The sequence below is a fragment of the Ptychodera flava genome, chromosome 9 (assembly GCF_041260155.1).
Source record: "Ptychodera flava strain L36383 chromosome 9, AS_Pfla_20210202, whole genome shotgun sequence".
NCBI classification, from domain to species: Eukaryota; Metazoa; Hemichordata; class Enteropneusta; family Ptychoderidae; genus Ptychodera; species Ptychodera flava.
The window spans coordinates 2,256,583-2,279,864 of record NC_091936.1 but is presented as its reverse complement, the minus strand read 5'-3'; the positions used below and the strand labels follow the sequence as shown (position 1 = coordinate 2,279,864).

The 23,282-nt window shown below is 40.1% G+C and overlaps 1 protein-coding gene across 1 annotated transcript in view; it reads right to left on the bottom strand.

The window, feature by feature from the left end:
- Positions 1 to 2,451: 2,451 nt before the first annotated feature.
- The window catches only part of LOC139139742 (DNA-binding protein SMUBP-2-like), a 47,742-nt gene continuing 26,911 nt past the window's right edge, over positions 2,452 to 23,282 (bottom strand). Inside the window, 6 exon segments of the mRNA XM_070708608.1 lie at positions 2,452 to 3,355; positions 4,471 to 4,588; positions 6,153 to 6,354; positions 12,234 to 12,410; positions 14,000 to 14,123; positions 14,409 to 14,503. Coding sequence (XP_070564709.1) covers positions 2,585 to 3,355; positions 4,471 to 4,588; positions 6,153 to 6,354; positions 12,234 to 12,410; positions 14,000 to 14,123; positions 14,409 to 14,503 — 1,487 coding nt within the window. The 3' untranslated portion in view covers positions 2,452 to 2,584.

Below are 23,282 nucleotides of genomic sequence, written 5' to 3'. Positions count from 1 at the left end.
TCACAACCAAATTTCCTGCTCAAACATTTGCTGCAAATTGTGATCAAATGATATTGTGTTAATAATCTACAATCTTACATCTGTCATAATTCTACATTTTGAATTGTTATTGGTACAAAAGCTCAATTACCTATCTGGCATTTACTATTAAAGATAACCAATAAAAATCTGAGACTGAAATCAAATGGGATTCAAAATTGTATGTACATCTAGATGATGGGGCTATTCACTTCTATTGCTCCCAGGAAAAATACACTAAATTACCATCAATGCCACTTATATAAAAGGACTAGTCTTCTAAACAAGGCTTGTATTGTCATTTACAACATAACAGTTTGTACGTCATCAATACCTGTTTAATGCGGTTTTCTACACCATGCTAGTAGTGTCATTTACACCAGACTATATACTGTTTTCTCCACCATGTTATTACTGTCACCTACATCCAACTAATACTGTCACCTTCACCATGCCAGCACTGTCATCTCCACCATGTTAGCACTGTCACCTATATCTAACTTGCCTAGACCCTATACGTCGCTTACGGCCTCTTTGCCTCCGACCCCACTCCATCTAGCCTCAAGGTCCACTTTTAGCACCGTAGCATAAAAAACAGCTCATTTGAAAGTGAATGGTCTCCAGGAGAGACGATGATGTCACTGGCCTCCTTTTCTTTGAAAGTCAATCAGCCCAAATGTTCCTCACATGATTGGCCAATGATTAAATGGGTGTTGCTCATAAACTAGCCAGAGAACGTTCAGTTTATGAGCAACACCCATTTAATCATTGGCCAATCATGTGAGGAACATTTGGGCTGATTGACTTTCAAAGAAAAGGAGGCCAGTGACATCATTGCCTCTCCTGGAGACCATTCACTTTCAAATAAGCTGTTTTTTATGCTACGGTGCTAAAAGTGGACCTTGAGGCTAGATGGAGTGGGGTCAGAGGCAAAGAGGCCAAAAGTGACGTATAGGGTCTAGGCAAACATCCAACTTATACTGTCATCTTCACCATGCTTGTACTGTCACCTACATCCAACTAATACTGTCATCTTCACCATGTTAATATTCTCACCTATATCCAACTAATACTGTCATCTTCACCATATTAGTACTCTCACCTATATCCAACAAATACTGTCATCTTCACCGGACTAACATTGTCATCTCCACTATGTTAGTACTCTCACCTATATCGAACTTATACTGTCATCTTCACCATGCTTGTACTGTCACCTACATCAAACTAATACTGTATCTTCACCATGCTTGTACTGTCACCTACATCAAACTAATACTGTCATCTTCACCATGCTTGTACTGTGACCTACATCCAACTAATACTGTCATCTTCACCATGTTTGTACTGTCACCTATATCCAACTAATACTGTCATCTTCACCATGTTAGTACTCTCACCTATATCCAACTAATACTGTCATCTTTACCATGCTTGTACTGTCACCTACATCCAACTAATACTGTCATCTTCACCATGCTTGTACTGTCACCTCTATCCAACTAATACTGTCATCTTCACCATGCTTGTACTGTCACCTATATCCAACTAATACTGTCATCTTCACCATGTTAGTACTCTCACCTATATCCAACTAATACTGTCATCTTCACCATGCTTGTACTGTCACCTACATCCAACTAATACTGTCATCTTCACCATGCTTGTACTGTCACCTACATCCAACTAATACTGTCATCTACAACATGCATACTCATTGAATCTCTGTAGTCTCTGTGGATCTATTACTCTATGATGTCATTTTCATAGTTAATATTGATTTATGGTGCCAGATAAGTTTCAATGTTGCACAGGGATCCATAGAAGGGCTGCTGCTCTCTATAAATTACATGATGACGACTCAGCCTGTACCTGATCTGTCCTTTGCAAACGATACCAAGCATTTTAGACTCACAAAGGATATTTTTGACTGTAAACATCTGCAAAACTCAGTCAACAAACTTGTAGAATGGTAAAACTTTTCTGATAAACAAAGGGTACTTATCATCACATCAGAAATGAAAGCAATCAAGTTAAATTATAAACAGTTATGTGTTTTATCAAGCATCTAACACAAAGATTTAGATCTCCAAACTTTCATTTTTCCATCATACAAATTCTCCCATAGGGAAAGCCTGTCAATGCTTTGTTTTATCAGGTGCAATTAAAGTCCTTCAACAATATTGCTGCCTTTATATTACAGTACATTCAATTATAAAATACTAATGTAATTTATGACAGCCAGGACACTGTCTTGAATTCTATCCAGAAACGTTGATATTTCACAAATCCCTCTGTGATTTGTCCAGTAGTTTCTGCTTGGAAATTATTTTATTGTATGGTTTGTAAGGTTTGTGCTTTCATACCACGTGTGAATATGCAAGTTAATGAAAGATCCCACACAAATACAAGAGTCACAATGCACTATACTGCTTGTTTAACTAGATTTTATTGCTTTGTGTAAACTATTCAAAATAAATAATATACATCAGCACAACAGAAAAATCAATTTTTATCCAAATGTCATTGTTGTTGTAACTCAATATGCAAACACCAAAAGCACATTTCATTTCTTTGATGGTTTTGGTCGTCGCTTGTCTGCAAACTCATTCATTTTTTTGTCCATTTTTCTCTGTAAATTTGCCCTAGCTGCTGGATCCAACGGTTTATCCTTGCTAGTCTTCATTGCATTGCCCTGGGCACGTCTTCTAGCTGACTGTTTGGCTTGAACACCACATCCATGTACCTCAGCCATATGATGTGAAAAACAATACATTTTCTTGCAAAATTCACAAGTCTGACCAAATGTCCTTGTTGATTCTTTACATCCACTACTGTTGCATAAATAATCTCTTTTTGTCACTTGTTCTAACAATTTATCAATATCATCATTTTGTGCATTCTCAGGTATTGCTTTCTTCTTCCTTTTCTTCTTATCTTTTGATTTGGCACTGTCCTGTGTCACATTGGTCTTTACTTTATTTTGAAATTCACAGTTTATTTCATGTAGTAAACGATTAAGTGAAGGTATTATCTTCTTGCAAATTGTACATCTGAAGTAGTCCTCTGGACATACTGCAGAGTCTGTTTCTTTATCAAGTTCAGTTGCCATGGTTTTTGTAACTGTAGTAACAGTGATTTCATCATCTTCCTCATTTTCACATTCTGCCTCATCATTTCCATCATTATCCGTAATCCTAGAATCTGTATTTTTGTCTTCATTCTTTGTACTTTTCAAGTCAGAATCAAGTGTCTTGTGTTTGATTTTGCTAACAGTGATACATCTTTCAACACCATCTCCTTGACTGTAATGGCTCAATCCTCTTTGTTCAGCAGCCTACAATCAACATCAAATAATTGTGAAAGTTGTTATTCATCACATAAAGATCATAAGATCTAGCAAAAGTAAAAGTTCCACTTTCAAAACATCATAATTGCATGGCCATGTCTACCTTTATCAAAGCTCCATACTTTTTCAATATGTCCAGTTTAATGTCATGCAATTTTTCAAGCATCCTGTGTGCCACTGTCAATATATCTCCTCCACATTGGTATCTTTTCTGTTTACCCCCCCTTCACCCCCCAGTCTGTAAATGTGTTGTCATCATGGTATTGCCTTATCAAATATTCATATAATATTTTGATATGAATATTTGATAAGGCAACATCATGATGAGAACACATTAAATATTCATCAAATATTCATATAGTATTTTGAAAATTCCTTTATCAATTTACGTAGCCAATTTTATAAGTTGTTTGTAGAACAAACTATCAAACTGTGTGAAGTTTTTGTATCAGCCATTTGTACAACATTAATCATACAATTCCATAGCTTCCAGTCATGTTACAAAGCTTATAATCTAATTGCTCCTTAAATTTCCTGAAAGCAGAGGGCAAGTAAAACCATCTACAGTTGGTGATTTCCCAGACCAGTACACAGCCATTTCCCAGACCAGTACACGGCCATTTCCCTGACCAGTACACAGCCATTTCCCTGACCAGTACACGGCCATTTCCCTGACCAGTACACGGCCATTTCCCTGACCAGTACACGGCCATTTCCCTGACCAGTACACGGCCATATCAAGTGATTAATGAAACCTATTTTAACAGACATGCAGAACATTCTTCTCTATAAAGGTTCCTTGATACAAAATATTTAGATTTGCTGGACACATACAAGTAGAATTTAAAATTAACAGACCCCAGACTAAAATTGGTGGCTTCAAATCCAACACAGCTGAATTTGTCATCTCTGATGGCAATATATATTATTTCTACATTTCAATGGACTCAGGATGGCCAACCCAAAATAGAAACTGGTAGTCTAAATGAGAAAATTGGTGATCTTTTGACGCATGACTACTGGTTATTTCGAAACCCTGTCTTTAACATTTGCTATGAAAATCCCTCTCTCCGTAGTTCAAGGTCATCAACTTTCAGACTTACCTGATGTACAAGGTATCTCTGATGAGAAGTCAGGGTATGTGGAAATGTAAATTCTAATTGTTCAAAATCACAAATAAAGTCTTCAATTTGCTTTTCAATGATCGGTAACTCAGGATCACTGCAATAAAGTAGGACATTTAGTGTTAACGTCAGAGAGAGAAACAAACAATACATTTATTTCACACGATAATTAGGATTATATTACCATGCCCTGCCCGTCGCATTTTGATTGGTCGAGCTGAATCACGTGACTGACCACAAATACACAGTAATGGTTTGTTTACATGCCCATGAATATGAATAATAAGATTAACAACTCAATTTATCGTAACTTTACAGCTCAAACGTAAATCATAATCAATCACAAAATAAAATGGAGCATTTGTAGGTCAAGTTGAGATACTTTTTTATGAAAACATCTCCAGATTTGCCAATTTTTTACAGTGCGTGTGACTGTGCGTCACGTATTGCTCAGTTTCTGGGGCCCTGTTGTCGTTCGCTCCTGAAATTTTCGGAAATTTTTGACGATTTTCTTGGGTTTGCTGATAATATAATGGAAATAACAGACTCTGCTCTGACCATCAACGTTTATTTATGGGCGCGGGTTCGAGGAAAGCCAAATTAACGGGCTCGGCAAGCCTCGCCCGTTAATTTTTGGCTTTCCTCTTGCCCTTGCCCACAAATAAACGTTAATGGTCAGCGTGTCGCCCGTTATTTCTATAGCATTACTAATACATGTACACCATAACAAAGCATGCAAACAGGTAAAACTAGCTTTATTCACAAAAACGTCAGAACAAGAAATACAATGATTTGTTTAGTTAACTACCGGTAATATGAAATAAAACAACACTAATACAGAAGAAAAGTTTAAGAATGAATATCAGAACTAGAGATTTCACCAATAAATAGATTTCAAATACAATGGAATCTTTACTTTTCCCTTCAAACTGACGGCAGTGAAATATCCGAAAAAGCAATTATTTTAAAATATTAAATGGAATAGATCGAAATATCCCAAAGTCATGAAAGATTACCCATACTTAATTAATCATGTAAAGTCAACTGTATTTTGAAATTGGCATTTTTTCCATATCTTAGGGAGCACTATTCAGATTCAATTTCCATGGACACGGATATAGTGACCCCCATCTTTTTTTTTCATTTTTAAAATGATTCTTTATCGAAGAATGTATTTGTAAAATTTCATGAAATTGACATTACTTTTAATTTTGGTATGAATTTTGTCATACTTCACCTAATAAACAAAAAAGTAACTTATTTGCATTGCAAAATGCGCTTCAGAACACATATTCAAACTCTCAAATTGTAACAATAATTTAATCGTCAGCTACTTGAGAAGACTCATTTTAAACCTTGAGGAGCAAATGAAATTTCACTAAGTTTATTAAAATCAAAAATTGAATTTTTCTCTATAGAGTTAATATAGACACACAGACCCATTAGATAAGTTCCCACTATCATATACAAAATGGGAGCTAGCTACAGCACCTATCAAAGCATGTTACCCAGTAACAACTTCTGCAAAATGTTGTTATCAACACTGTAGTATGCAAACGGTTGTGTGAGACTCGTATCTCACACATATTAAATGCCAAACCATATCCTCTGTTTGTTGATGTCAGACATAATCGGCAACTAAATTTACAACAGGAACTTACCTTGCTTCACTTTTGTGTGTCTCATTAAGAAAGCCCCTTGATTTTACAATCTTTGTTTTTGTTGTTTCCTTTGCATCATGTCTGGTTGCCTTCTGTTTAATAGTTTGCTTACCACTACTCTGCAGGTACTGTGTGTCTGGGCCATGGCTACCACCACGCTGCAGATACTGTGTCTCTGGGCCATGGTTACCAATCAAACCATCTGTGAGGAGTAATATTTACACTATACATTAACACTCAATTCTGAAAATGTTTGTTTTCATATTTCAGAGCTGTAAATTTTAAGTTTTTCTAAAACACTTGTTGTACATTGTGAATCACATTTTTAATTCTTGCAAAATATAGAGTCTTCTTCTAATTTTGATGTTGGTCATACAGTTTTGTTACTTGTAACTTCAAACCACATGAAAAAATATGTTTTCAATTTGTTGTTTCAATCATAGAAAAGTAAACAGACAGAAGTTTCAATAGTCGATTAAGTCTATTCCTGCCAAGTTGGTGAAAATCCGCTTGAAATTCGGTGTAGCTAGAATCTGAGCAGCCACGGCCGTTATCCTGCCAAGGCGGTGGAAATCGGGCTACTTTTTGGTACCCCCTTTCCTGCCTAGTCGACGGAACTACGTGTAGCAAACCCTTGCTCGCGCTAGGGGTCGTTCGAGGACAGGTTTTGGGCGAGGAACGGCGTTTGCTCTCGAAATGGGTTCACAGAGAGTCCAACGACAGGGAAAGGTGCGGAAGCTACCCAGCCAGTCCCCCATCCCGTGGGGGACTGGTTTTTTTTGGGGGGGATGAGTAGCGTACTTGGCAGGTTAGCACGGTGACGTATCCTTGCGGAGTTTGGGCTAACTTGGCTCTGAGGCACTACATGGATTGCGGCCGAAATTGACCGTCTCGGCAACGCTAATCTGTAAGGCAACCGCCTAAGACCGCCTCAGCTGGCGGTGCAATTTTTTGCCAATGGTGCGAGACGAAAATCACGGATTGACGGGAAGTGCGGACGGATTTGACGGACTCGGCTTGATTAGTCCCTGACATGGAACTGATCCGAACGGACTTGAGCGACATTTGTGAAGGGTAACCACCGCTTTTAACCGACTTGTTACCTTCTCGAAAAGACTACCCACTCAGATGTCGGACGTTGTCGGCTGCACTTGGCTCTAGACGTTCAAGCCGTGCAACGAAACACACCGCCTCAGCCTTGCCATTCACGAACATGGCCTCAAAATTTGATACCATTGTTCACCGACTTGGCGGCTGCGGTTAGGTGCGTAACCGTTGTTCACCGACTTGTTACGCCTATGTTGTCCCTGTGAAGTTCGGCTAACGGCCGAGTCTAACGGGAGTTGGCAGACCTGTGTTTGGTTTATACCGTAGTATGACTGACTCAGGTAGAGGTACCTGTCGGTATATTCCGAGTTTTACGCACTCGGCGTCAATGACGGGTCGTCATCACCGCTGATGACGTAGACGTGCTGGCCACGTTATTTGAAGGAGCCATGTTTGCCCAACGGACGAGGCCGAGACAGCTGTTGACAATTTTGGCATCCTCATCTTTGACCGCCTTAGTTGGGTAAGCCGCTCGGCAGGCGACAGTTATGACCTAAACAAGCCGCTAAAGCACTGTTCGTTGCCGTACAAGAACGAGACGGCCAGTCCATTACTGCTTAATGGGCGATCTGTCGGGTTGGCTTGTCACCGACTTGGATGACAATACGCCCTGCGCAGGCGTACTTAGAGGGACATGAGGTTAAAGATACGGGTTTCCCACCCGTACTAAACATGGGCTTGGGCCAACGTCCTTGGGTGGCAGGTGCGCATGCCACGTACCCAGCTGGACGGAATGTCAAGTTGAGATGCTAATGACATTGACTATGTTATGCTAAGTGCTCGAGGGATTTGCATTGCAAATGAGTATTATTAGCATATCAAATGGTGCGGACAGGCAATTTACATGACGGGTAGGAATGTCAGCGCCGGTTGGTGGACTGATTGCCGTAGGTCCATTATAATAACAGTGGCTGCATATATAAACACCCCTGCGTCCAATCATGTCCAGGCTTTGTTTCCCTGTGGCTTTAAAAGGGTGGGACCTGCTAGTCAGTCGGCACTGTTCCAGACATGAGCTTGACGGACCGCAAAAGTTTTCTGAAGGCGAGCAGACGACTGAAGCTCAAAGATGCAGAGTCTCCGGGCGGTAGTGGTAGCGATCGTTGTGATGTCCCTAGTAAACGTTCTAAGAAGTCGGGCAAGAAACGCTCCCGTAAGGCGAAGCTATCTCGGCTGAAAAACCCAGTGGTAAGCGTAAACGTAAGACTGATCGTTCTGCCGATGAGGATGATGATGGGTCACCGGTTGCCAGTGGTTCTCACCCGGCTGCTTCGGGAGAGACTACTTCACCTGCAGAGACTACATCTGCTCTTGTGGGGGATACTTCACCTGCACAGACTACGTCTGCTGCTGCTAGTGAGACAGAGAGTAACGAGACGGCTGATGCCATTGGTTCTCCCCCGGCTGCTCCGGGAGAGACACCACCTGTTGCGTGCACCATGAGCCCTCATCCTGCGTCAGGAGAGGTTCCTGTGCCCAGTGCGAAAGAGCTTGAGTCCTCGTCATCAGCAGAGGCTGCCCAGCCCTCTCCTGCCATAGTTTCGTGTGCTGCGATGTCCCCGCCGAAAAAGATAGTGCGGAGGGTTTGTTATCAGGATAGCCCACCTGATTTTGAGCCAGATATGATCCTTGATGCCGCTACGGGCGAGTTCAGGCCCAGACGCCCAGACGACGGTGATATCACCGCTGAGTCTGACTCGGAGGTTGACGAGGATGCGGCAGAGGACGATGACTTTTATGACAGGCAGTATGTAGGTGAGGCAAGCTCTGACGACGATGATGACGTTGCTGCTGTGTTGGCGGAGGACGACACCCCTCCTGTCTGGCGTATGTCGGAAACTACCGATGCTAATATATTTGAGGAGACCGATTTTGACCATGAGAGAGGACCGACTTTCACCTTGCCCAGCCACTCCCGTGAGATTGATTACTTTTTAAGTTTATTCCAGCTACACTGATCAGATTGGCAAAGGACGAGACTAATAAATACGCCAAATTCCACCAGCGATATATCGCTAGGAAGATAGATAAATACTGGCGTAACGCTGACTACCGAGAGGTGCAGGCGTTCATTGGCGTCTTAGTCTGTATGGGTATCGACCGTAAATCATCAGTGGAGGATTATTGGTCTAGCGATCCATTTCTGAGAAACCAGGGTATTTCTACTGTGATTACCCGCAGTCGCTTTCAGCAGCTTATGCGATACTTTCATCTGGCAGACCCAGAGAACGATCCACGTTGTGATCCTGATGAGGCACGCCGCCGACGTCGGTGTCAGGAGGATCCCCTTTATAAAATCAATCCATGGATGGAGCCCATAGTTGACAGGTGCGTAAATAATTATAAGATGGGTAGAGAGATCTCCATCGACGAGGGCATGGTGCGATTTAAGGGCCGTTCTAAATTTAAGCAGAGATTACCGCATAAGCCTGATCGAGACGGTTTTAAGATATGGCAGCTGTGCGACTCCACCACTGCATACATCGCTAACTTTGCACCGTACCTCGGTGTGAAATTTCGGGATCGGACTGATGGGAGACGGCAGGAGCGAGGTGTGGTGAAAAGAATTACGATGGAGCTGGTCCAGCCATTTTGTGGATATAATCACAGCCTATTTTGTGATAGCCTGTTTAGCACGGTCGTTACTGCTAGAGAGCTGATGGAGACCGGGATCTACATGGTCGGGAGTTTTAACCGCCGTAATCGTCGCACCATGCCCCCTCAATTAATTCCGCCGGGTAAGAGGAAGCGCCTTCCTCTGTCTGTTGGGGATATGAAAGCCACGACCAGAACGGACTCTCGTCTTAACATCACTGCTTATCAGGATAGTAACGCTCAGGTGCTGATCTTGAATACGGTCTATCCACCCTTGGAGTGCGTGCCAGTGGGGGAGGGAGACGAGCAGCGACAAGTGCCTCTGTCGCTGTATAATTATCGCCGGTACATGGGAGGTGTCGACCGAGCCAACCAGAAGCGCAAGTACTTTCACACTGGGCGCAAGAATCACAGATGGTGGACATATCTGGTATGTTACCTGATTGATGTAGCCCTGGTAAATGCATATATATGCTTCAAGCATGTACACCCTGATAGTAAGCTGACCCATAAGATGTTTCATCTGCGTGTCGGGAAACAACTCATTGGCGGTTATTGTGGGCGATCGCAGCCCAGTGTGAGAGAGGTCGAGGCCACCGTTTCTCTTGCCTCGTACATAAATCCACAAAATCAGCCAATGCACGTTGTCAGCCGTTTGGAGGGGCGGCAGAAATGCTGTAAAGTGTGCAGCAGAGAGGGTAAGACCACTGCGAGCGAACGACTGTCTGAGACGTCCAAAGGATGTAGTCTGTGCGGGGTTCATCTTCACGAGGGCGAGTGTTTTGCGGCTTTTCATCATCGCATGATGCTACGAGGTAAGAGGAGCGTTGGCGTGCAGACCTCTACTCACACAGCCCCGACGACACCCATCAGCAAGAGAACCCGACGTAAATAACGGACAGGGGACAGCTTCGCCTAACAGTGGCTTGACTGTATTCTTAACACGGACCATGATCACATTTTGAGCACGGTTGTGCCGTTTGTTTGTGCTTTACGATCCCGCTGATTGTAAATTGAAACACGGATTATTTTGTACAATCCCCCCGATTGTAATCTTTGTAACACGGACCATGCACTCGGACGTCGAGACAGACTCTGAGATTTATTATTCGGCATAATGTAAATTATTCCCGAATAAAATACTATCTATGGATCGCATATTTTCGTTTGTTTTGTTTAGACGGATTATTTTGTACAATTCCCCCTATTATAAATTTTGTAACACGGATCTGCACCCCGATTGTAATTTTTGAAACACGGACCATGCACTCGGACGTCGAGACAGACTCCGAGATTTATTGTTCGGCATAATGTAAATTATTCCCGAATAAAATACTATCTATGATCGCATATTTTCGTTTGTTTTGTTTTTACCCCCACTTTCGTTTTTGGCAGATCCGTAAGGACGCTATACATGTAGTAATGGATGAACGTGCGTTGTATCACGTGGGAGGGCACAGCCAACGGAGGCTGTGCTCGTGCGACGTAGACGTTGTACCAACCATCTGTCGTTTGGGTTAGTGCATAGAGCAGTTGCACTGTCCAGAGCTAAGGTGGTACAAAACTGCACCTTAGTAACAACTGCACAACTAACGTGTTAGGAAACGGTAACACTTACGAGCTAAGTGTGCACTGAACTGGCCAAACTACGTACACGCCTTCCTTCAATGGCGAAGCTATGTCGTTGACACTACGTCAAAGCAGACTGCACTGTGCGACTCTTCCAAGTCGTTCAAAGTATGTGGCCAAGTGACACAACCCAGGGGAAACAGGACAGGTTTGAGGGTGCTGCCGCACCCATAGCACTAACCCTGGGTCTTCTACTAACCCACGAGCGAGGTGATGTTTCCCCGGTGTGGACGTGCGTGCCGGCGAACGAGCTTTACTTCCGCAAAAGTAAGCTAGAAAAGGGCATAAAAGTGCACGTCCCCGGGGCAAACAACGCCCGAGACCTCGTCATTTTCTCGACACAACCTCATCAGCGGTTGCCCCTCTATACGGGCATGCAAAAATTTTTGAAGTCTAACACGTATATGGTCGGTAATCGTACCCCGAAAATGCGGTATTTTCCCGCCAAATGCCTGGCAGGAAAGCGTGCAGGAGAGCCTATCTTCTGTAGACACGGAAAAGGGGGCCGGTTTTGACCGACTTGGCAGGATAACGGACAGGGGCGCTCGGCAGAAAAAGTCGATTAAGTCTAAAAGTGATTCTTGAGTGAATTCACAAAGTCTGCATTCCCTAATATTTGTTGCCATTCAAACATGCAATGGCATTTGTTGTAATATTTTTAAAACTGTTTCAAGATACCATTTCTGATATTGTAACTTATTGTCACTGTCTTGAAAGTTTCCAGATGCCTTTTGGAAGATCTAAACTTACTCTGTATATACTGAAATGCTGTATGTACTTCTCCATTGTCAGTCATGTAATCAGTTAAACTCTTCAAGAAATGATCATGACTAACAGTTTCTGAATCACAGATCACAGCTAAATGCCTCCTTGCTCTTGTAACAGCCACATTCATTCGTCTGTTCTCAGAAAGAAACCCTACAATTCCTGCCAATAAACAATAAGGGTAAACATTACTCTACATTTAGCTTAGCCCCAAGATTGTATCATGTGAATTTACTTGATGTGTATTCATGGAACAATGCTTATTTATTGTCTACGTGACATGGTCTACAGCTTCAACTTTGGTTTTCATTACCTGCCTTAAACTGACAATAGTACTTTAGTGTTCGGAAAACTCATGAATATTCATATCAAGCAAGCCCCTACAGTTCTTGACTTTTAGCCAATGGTTAGCTGAAACTCATTGTTCTTATTGAATTATTTCAGGACAGCCAATCAGGTAGAGAATAGCCCTAGTTTCAGACTCCTATAGTCACTGTAAATAATTTCAAAATCTACCAATCACATATAACCTTCCAAGTTGCTGCACATTGCCAACAGCTGTTTGTGCATGGCTGTGCAATATGGTCTTCTAAGTCTGCAAATTACTTTTTTCGTCAACAAGATCTTTTCACACAGGATGGAAAATCATCCTGATGAATTGGACCCAACAACATTGAGAACACTTGAATAGAAATGTACTCTGGTCATAAAAGGTAAAACTATACAAAGTCAAACTGAATGTACAAGTTTATATTGTAAGTATGGTTGCTTTTCTTATTAACAGTGCTGTAAGTATGGTCATTGGCATACGTACCAATAATAATGTGTTTTATAGTGTACTGTTATGTATAAAGTCATAGTACCAAAGACTGGCCAATGGAAGTGCAGAATGTCATGGCTGACATATTCAGTACTTGTATGTTTGTTTGTGCTTTGATTTGTAAAACTGAACAGACACTGAAACTCAGGAGTGTGTGTATGTCAGGTGATATAGATCTGTGAATTAATTGTGCATGACCATGGTCTCTAGAAGAAAGCACAACACAAGAAAGCAAAGTGCTGCTTTCAGAGAAAAGTATGAAAACTGAATGTTTTGATTTAAACAAAATTAGTAAATCAAGTGTTCTGCTTTTGTATACTTTTTGTTGTTATCCTGCCTACTCATAGGATCATCATATTGTCAGAGTATGTGATCATAACGATATCACATTAACACTATGAAACTGCTTTCTAATCTGTACAATGCTGATAATCTCACTTTAATGGAACAGATGTTGAAAAGCAGAGCAGCCGAAATGTTGAAGAAATCTCAAAGTAGTTTATTATCAAGAATAAAGACCACTGAGTGGATCTTAAGAGCAGACTCTTGTTGGGATTTTTTTAATTATAAATATTCAGTTTCCAATAGATGTGCAGAAAATTATCATGGATTTCTTGAATACCTGAGGGAGATTTTGTATTGAATTGACAATACCAAAATGATTGTTGATGACATTGGACAGTTGAATCCTAACATCAGAAAGGACCTCTATTTTGCTTAATTAACACAGAATACTTTAAAATGTTTTCCTGTATTTCACTCCTATGGTGAAATTTTTAGAATTGCAAACTGATTATTTTGTAGCAGTTTCTGCATAGTTGGTTGAAGCAATTTTATTTTCCTTGTCTTGGAGCCATTATTATCTATTGAAATCTGAAACAACAAGCAAAGAAATAAATAGAAAAGCAATCAAATAAATACTATACCATACCCTTTGGATTTGATCTGACCATTGTTATGACAACAGCTTCCTTTTCTCGTCCTTGAAATCCATCAACAGACTTGATTTCTAAATTTGCATACTTTCCAGAGAGCCTCATTTTCAACATGTCAACCTGTGTGAGCAAATGTCAATATTTATTAAGATTGAGATTTACTTGATCACCCACTCGGATATCAATCATAGTTCACATCTTTTCTATAACATCTACGTCATGGAAACAGACAATCAACATATAAACAATGGTATACCCAGGTATCACCAACAAGTTCATCAGTATCAGATAGGATACTATCATACATTTCAAAGTCAGCATATTTTGCAATGCTACCATATTTGCAGTAAATGCAAAGAGATCATACAAATGAATCATCTGATGCCATAGCAACATGTATCCTACCTGTAAATTGTACGGAGCAATAACAGCAATATCAGATGCTTTAACTCCAGCACAGACCAATGCATCAACATGAACTTCAACTAAGTCTACCTCTCCTGGATGATCAAAAACACAACTTGGAATCACCAAAATTGAATGCAATAAAGCCATATTTATTGTAGAAGTAATTCATATTAAAGTATGATTCTGAAATGAAGTGTTCATTCTCTTGATTGCTATCCTTTCCTTTCCTCTGTGCTGAGTCTCTATATCTACACTAGTTTGTACAATTTCTTGATTGCTATCCATTCCTTTCCTCTGTGCTGAGTCTCTATATCTACACTAGTTTGTACAATTTCTTGATTGCTATCCATTCCTTTCCTCTGTGCTGAGTCTCTATGTCTTAACTAGTTTGTACAATTTCTTGATTGCTATCCTTTCCTTTCCTCTGTGCTGAGTCTATATGTCTAAACTAGTTTGTACAATTTCTTGATTGCTATCCTTTCCTTTCCTCTGTGCTGAGTCTCTATATCTACACTAGTTTGTACAATTTCTTGTTTGCTATCCTTTCCTTTCCTCTGTGCTGAGTCTCTATATCTACACTAGTTTGTACAATTTCTTGATTGCTATCCTTTCCTTTCCTTTCCTCTGTGCTGAGTCTCTATATCTACACTAGTTTGTACAATTTCTTGATTGCTATCCTTTCCTTTCCTCTGTGCTGAGTCTATATGTCTAAACTAGTTTGTACAATTTCTTGATTGCTATCCTTTCCTTTCCTCTGTGCTGAGTCTCTATATCTACACTAGTTTGTACAATTTCTTGATTGCTATCCTTTCCTTTCCTCTGTGCTGAGTCTCTATATTTACACTAGTTTGTACAATTTCTTGATTGCTATCCATTCCTTTCCTCTGTGCTGAGTCTCTATATCTACACTAGTTTGTACAATTTCTTGTTTGCTATCCTTTCCTTTCCTCTGTGCTGAGTCTCTATATCTACACTAGTTTGTACAATTTCTTGATTGCTATCCTTTCCTTTCAGGTATGTAAGAGTATCTCAAACCATACACTCCGAGTTCCAAAACCGAGTCCGACTTGCAAGTCCGAGTACTCGGACTTGCATACTCCGAGTAAAGCTGCTTACTCGGACTTGTATACTCCGAGTACATGGCCTAATCGGACTTGTATACTCCGAGTACATGGCCTACTCGTACTTGAATACGCCGATACGTGTTCCTTAGTGCATATTTTGCCATACCGGTCAATAAACGGTCTGTAGAAAAAATGTATTTTATTACTCACTGAGTTTACGGCTAGCGCGGATCGATATGTCGAAAATCTGCTCTTTTGAAAAAAAGAATTTCATTTTCACGACGTCTTGTAATCTGTTGCGCAATGTATATATTTAACCACGGTCCCTCCACAAGGAGCGACCGTGATTTTACCATCGGCCATCAGAAGAAAGCTACTGCCACGGCCAGCAGCGAAGTTTTTTGAAAGATGACTTAGACATAACATTTACAGTAAAGCCAATAAACTTCAGGCAAGTCTAGCCATGGCCAGTTACTCAGTTCGATATCGCACAATCGTTTGATTAGCGAAATAAATGCATGACATCACAGGTCAAGTCAGGTCATTGTTTACGACCAAGTGTGTCACTCGCACTGGGTTCATACCATACACGAGCGCACTGTGCTCATTTTATTTTGAAAAATTATTAGTTTAATTATTTTATCAAGACATAAATATGCCTAAAATGCATTGTAGTCGGCTGAAAATATGGTTTGACCCTAAAAAAATTGCTACAAAAGGTTTCTCAACGGTTTTTGATAGAGTCAAATGTGCTTAATAACATATTAAAAGTCTACCAAAATCTGACCACCGGAAACGCGTCATTTTCAAGATGGCGTCCAAGATGGCCGCCATATACTTAAAATGGCCATAACTATACCCCAAAAAAATTGCTACAAACGGTTTCTCAACGGTTTTTGATAGAGTCAAATGTGCTTAATAACATAGTAAAAGTCTACCAAAATCTGACCACCGGAAACGCGTCATTTTCAAGATGGCGTCCAAGATGGCCGCCATATACTTAAAATGGCCATAACTACTTAAATATTAAACCTAGACTAGTGATGTCTGTGTCTACCACCATGTTTTAGTGGTTTAGGAATCCAACTATCATATCTAGATTATAGGCAAGTGGTCATAAGTCCCATAATTTGCATATTTGTACATGTATTAAAAATAATCACTGTCACATTCTTCGTCCAGAACATGTTGCTCATGTGGATTTTCACAATCTCCGAGGTTAGGTAGTAAAGGGAAAGCAACTCCACACATCGTTCATATTTTGGGTGTTTGCGTTTTGTGTATGAAATTGTGTATAATATAAGTGTATGTCATGTTTGGCTGTTTTAAGAAAGTGTTGCTTAGCCATGGTGAGACGTATCCGTAATCTACGTGTCTTGATGTTACTCCACACTGGAGTGGAGAGACAAGTGTGACACTGCGATCCGTTGCAGTGTTCGCGCTACCACTCGCCAGACGGCAAAATGGCGAATTGATTGACTCATTGGCGACTCATTCGGCCAAATCATTCGCCAGACTGGCGACTCGAATTTGTAACGTACAATGTTCTACCATAGACAGTCTGGCTTCTATGGTTTTATGACCATGGTTCTCCGATATTCTGTTGCATTGCGTAAATTCTTTTTAACTTCTTTGGTAGTGTTTTGCCATAAACTTTGTACGCAAGTGGGTTTTTATTTGGGTAAAATGTGTCAAAAATGCGTACGATTGCATAAAATTACCGCGGCCGCGGAGTCCGTACAGCTGAAGTGAGTCGAATTTGCTGATAGTCTTTTCCATAGAAGTTGGGGGTTAAATTTTCCTTTGATGCGCATGCTCTGTTACCTAAAAACAATAAGCTGGGGGTCTTCAGCATCAACGTCTCAGACGTTGATCTGCCGTAGCGTGAAATGTAGCGGCCATGTGCAGGTTCCATGCCGTGATGTACGTTCCTTTAGCAGTATAAAGACTTCATGTTCACACAAAAAACTCTTTTACTACAAACTAAGTGTATTCCAAGGCTAGACAAATAAGCAGACGGCGGTCAAAATCAAATGGGACCTCAGGATTGTCACTCAGGCCGTAACGGTAAACAGTATACCCCATGTGACATCAACCATAACAAATACACGTAACTGTATTGTGTTTACGTGAGAATTTCCTGCCTGTCTAGAACCGGGCCTTGTTCTTGCAGAACTTGCAATTTGTGATGTGTAGATACAATGTTGCTTGGAAAGTTAAGGTCTGATCATAGAGAGGGACAGTGGTTAGCAATATAATGAATCAAAGTCACTTTTGTTTTGTGGCATTACCGTGAATGAACCTTTCACCTACAAGCAGGTGCACGTGTTCTATTTCCATGTTCAGGCCGGCCATTCAGTGCAGTGCAAGCCGAGTAGTCATTGTCACAAATATTAAATTACCAAGACGTCAATTATTTGCATATTTTAGAATAATTTTGCGTCAAATACCAAAATGTCACTTCTGTATCAAGGAAATTGTTTCATCAGTTTGATTGGAAACAGCAATATAAAATACTGTGTCAATTAAGCTTGGAAATCGTTGCTCAGTTCAATGTGATCATGGCATTCCAGTACATGAAGATCTCGAAAATATTAATTTTTCCTGTAACTTCTGTGTCCTTTACAATTTGCTGGTCAATTTTTGAAAGTTATTGAAAATTAGAGTGGTGTTCAGTAATCATGCATGAAAGTTTTGATGTGAAGTAGCCATTTTTTATTGAAGTAAGCAGCACTGAGCCTGAGGATACATAATGATGAGAAAGTGGCTGACTTTAAGTTCTGAAATGTTTTGTCTATGTGTTTAATTGTATGACCTTTGACCCTCTAATATATGTGACCCTTGACCCCGTCCCTCGAAAAAATCTGGCTACTTGTGTTCACACTGTATTAGCCAGAAAGGCTAATCAGCTTGAGTAGCCAGAGCAAACCCTGCGTTGGCGCTGCATTTCGAAAACAGAGTTTTCTTCATCAGTCGCTTGAAATTCATTCTTGATTGGTGAGACGTGTTGAATGGTTGATTGTTTTTATTTGGTAGTATATTGTTCCACTTACATTTGGTGTTCAAGTAGGGAAGCTAGAATGTCTACTGGTTGGTCTTGTTGTGTTTGTGTAGGTTCGTGTGAACCTGAGTTCGAGCTCTTGTCGCTTTTGTGAAGTCTGGCACTTATAAGTGTATTGCCTATATTTCTGTTCCTTCTATATGCGATTATTGGTTGATTTTGGAACAGTTTTTGATTTAGTGTTTCGTCTTTTTCAAGTTCATTTCAGTTTTCTGTCAAGGCTTGCTTGATTTTGTCATTTCGATGTTACGGGCTATATGTTGTTATGAAGACTACTGTACAAAATACATGATAGCTCTGCTAAAAATAATCTTTAAAAACAACACATTTGAATTAAACGATGAATTCTACCGGCAAATATGGGATGCTCTATGGGGTCTCCCTCGTCGCTGGAAATAGCAGATATTACATTTCACGAGACAGAAATGAGAATAATACAGAAACACAAACAACAAATGCCGACCTGGCTGAGGTTCAGGGACGATGTTTTCCTGATTTTGATCGGAACACAACACGAACTCAATGAATTCATATCAAACATCAACAAAATGCATCCTATTTTCAAATTTTCGTTTGAAAGCTCCTCTCAAGAAATCACATATTTAGACCTGACTATCTACAAAGGTCGTCGATACAACAAAAAGAACATTCCCAACACCAAGACACACTTAAAACCAACAGATACATTCCAGTTCTTACAAAGAAACTCATGCCATCTGGCAGCAACATTCAAAGGTCTGATCAAAGGTGAAACATTATGATACATCAGAACATGCAACAACGAAACCGATTTTACAGAGAAAGTCACACAATTTAGTGAAAAATTACAAGACTGACAATATAAAAATACCGCAATTATACGGTATCACATTTGATCTGAATTGGTACATACCAGTATGGGTACCAAAGATCAACAATAAATGTTGTTTCTATCTGTTCAGTGCAGGAAAATTCTACGTTAATGTTATGACAATGATTTCTGCACAGTACAACCAGAAAAACAACAAGAAATATATAAACCAGAAAACAAGAATGACAAAAGTAAATAATGTCTGAAACTTTAGGTACTGGAGGTCAACTTTAGCAACATGCATAGCAAAAACAGCTAGTCCCTCTTAGTTTGAGCAGGTCTGTTAATATGTAACAGTTCAAAAACAATGACAGGAAATGACTCAAGGTCAGTGGAGTAGCCTGTTTCAGTCACTGGCATGCCACCACTCCTACATATTTGCAGGATTTCCCTTTTTCTTACCTCATTTGCACATTTTTGACGTCCATTTGAAGAACGTCACGTCTCAGCCCCTGCATCTACCCTGTACACCAAATACTGAGATGATAGCTTTGGCGGTAAGGGAGCTTTTGCGTGTGACGGACATACATCCGCACTAACATACCCACATACATACATAGAGACACACAGACGCCACCGACTCACCATAAAAGCTGTTTTTGTTATTTATGTACATACCAAATATGAGCTAAAAATGAAATAGAACGCATTATCAGAGAAACAGATCATAAAAGCAGAAAAAAACAGCTTGAACAACAAAAAGAAAGAAAGAACGCCACCAACAATACAGTAGTCTTCATAACAACATATAGCCCGTAACATCGAAATGACAAAAATCAAGCAAGCCTTGACAGAAAACTGAAATGAACTTGAAAAAGACGAAACACTAAATAAAAAACTGTTCCAAAATCAACCAATAATCGCATATAGAAGGAACAGAAATATAGGCAATACACTTATAAGTGCCAGACTTCACAAAAGCGACGACAGCTCGAACTCAGGTTCACACGAACCTACACAAACACAACAAGACCAACCAGTAGACATTCTAGCTTCCCTACTTGAACACCAAATGTAAGTGGAACAATATACTACCAAATAAAACAATCAACCATTCAACACGTCTCACCAATCAAGAATGAATTTCAAGCGACTGATGAAGAAAACTCTGTTTTCGAAATGCAGCGCCAACAGATCGCAGTGTCACACTTGTCTCTCCACTCCAGTGTGGAGTAACATCAAGACACGTAGATTACGGATAGTACCGTCTCACCATGGCTAAGCAACACTTTTCTTAAAACAGCCAAACATGACATACACTTATATTATACACAATTTCATACACAAAACGCAAACACCCAAAATATGAACGATGTGTGGAGTTGCTTTCCCTTTACTACCTAACCTCGGAGATTGTGAAAATCCACATGAGCAACATGTTCTGGACGAAGAATGTGACAGTGATTATTTTTAATACATGTACAAATATGCAAATTATGGGACTTATGACCACTTGCCTATAATCTAGATATGATAGTTGGATTCCTAAACCACTAAAACATGGTGGTAGACACAGACATCACTAGTCTAGGTTTAATATTTAAGTAGTTATGGCCATTTTAAGTATATGGCGGCCATCTTGGACGCCATCTTGAAAATGACGCGTTTCCGGTGGTCAGATTTTGGTAGACTTTTACTATGTTATTAAGCACATTTGACTCTATCAATACCGTTGAGAAACCTTTTGTAGCAATTTTTTTGGTATAGTTATGGCCATTTTAAGTATATGGCGGCCATCTTGGACGCCATCTTGAAAATGACGCGTTTCCGGTGGTCAGATTTTGGTAGACTTTTAATATGTTATTAAGCACATTTGACTCTATCAAAATCCGTTGAGAAACCTTTTGTAGCAATTTTTTGGGGTAAGGTCTTTTTTTTTCATAAATGCAGCCGACTATTGGGAAAGTCTATCATGGCCTCGCAACGCTAGCAAACCAAGGCCATGACGTCACAGGTCGACAGGTCATTCATATTCGATAATGGCGTCCGTGTTCTAATACATGGACATTGTAATTCGCCGCGATGCATCGCGGTGATCATGAAACGTTGTTGTGCCCAATTCAAGTCATGTATCAAATCAGGATCTGATCCGGTAATGAAACGAAAAGACAAGACAAACTAATAATTTGCGTGACGGTAGCTACACTCGACAACGACAATGACTTGAGGCTTGAGCCACGGACCGTGCTTGAGCGTGTTGTACAAGATGGTATTTTACACAGATCAGAGATCAGAGAGATCGCGTTAACAACTCTTTTCTTTGAGCGACTGGAAGTACATGTACTGTATACGCTGTTTGCAAATTTTTATCACAAGATCGAATATTTCCTCTGTTTTTCCAGCATTGTTTTTCTATAAGCAAGTGTAACTCGGCGTATTCAACTCCAAGTAGGTCATGTACTCGGAGTATACAAGTCCGAGTAGGCCATGCACTCGGAGTATACAAGTCCGAGTAAGCAGTTTTACTCGGAGTATGCAAGTCCGAGTACTCGGACTTGTAAGTCCGACTCGGTTTTTGAACTCGGAGTATGATGTTGAAAGCACTCTTGCTGAGTCTCTATATCTACACTAGTTTGTACAATTTCTTGTTTGCTATCCTTTCTTTCCTCTGTGCTGAGTCTATATGTCTACACTAGTTTGTACAATTTCTTGTTTGCTATCCTTTCCTTTCCTCTGTGCTGAGTCTATATGTCTAAACTAGTTTGTACAATTTCTTGATTGCTATCCTTTCCTTTCCTCTGTGCTGAGTCTCTATATCTACACTAGTTTGTACAATTTCTTGATTGCTATCCATTCCTTTCCTCTGTGCTGAGTCTCTATATCTACACTAGTTTGTACAATTTCTTGATTGCTATCCTTTCCTTTCCTCTGTGCTGAGTCTCTATATCTACACTAGTTTGTACAATTTCTTGATTGCTATCCTTTCCTTTCCTCTGTGCTGAGTCTCTATATCTACACTAGTTTGTACAATTTCTTGATTGCTATCCTTTCCTTTCCTCTGTGCTGAGTCTCTATATCTACACTAGTTTGTACAATTTCTTGTTTGCTATCCTTTCCTTTCCTCTGTGCTGAGTCTCTATGTCTAAACTAGTTTGTACAATTTCTTGATTGCTATCCATTCCGTTCCTCTGTGCTGAGTCTCTATATCTACACTAGTTTGTACAATTTCTTGATTGCTATCCATTCCTTTCCTCTGTGCTGAGTCTCTATGTCTTAACTAGTTTGTACAATTTCTTGATTGCTATCCATTCCTTTCCTCTGTGCTGAGTCTCTATGTCTTAACTAGTTTGTACAATTTCTTGATTGCTATCCTTTCCTTTCCTCTGTGCTGAGTCTCTATATCTACACTAGTTTGTACAATTTCTTGATTGCTATCCTTTCCTTTCCTCTGTGCTGAGTCTCTATATCTACACTAGTTTGTACAATTTCTTGATTGCTATCCTTTCCTTTCCTCTGTGCTGAGTCTCTATATCTAAACTAGTTTGTACAATTTCTTGATTGCTATCCATTCCGTTCCTCTGTGCTGAGTCTCTATGTCTAAACTGGTTTGTACAATTTCTTGATTGCTATCCTTTCCTTTCCTCTGTGCTGAGTCTCTATGTCTAAACTGGTTTGTACAAATTCTTGTATTTTAAAAAGGAAAATCTCTCACTGAATGATGTCTTATTTAAGATTTATCTAGTGGTGTTAATTTTGTCAATTTCTTAAATTTCTTTCAGAATTAAGTAAAATTTTGACTTGTGAAACTTATTGTGGTTACTAAACATAACCGTAGTAAACTTGTAGGTTGCACCAGGCTTACATTCGAATAAGCAAATCCACAGTGTGGCATATGGTCTCTCAGACACTGGTAAATAGAGGCCACCCATCCTACAGTGGTGCTGTGTATGTACTTC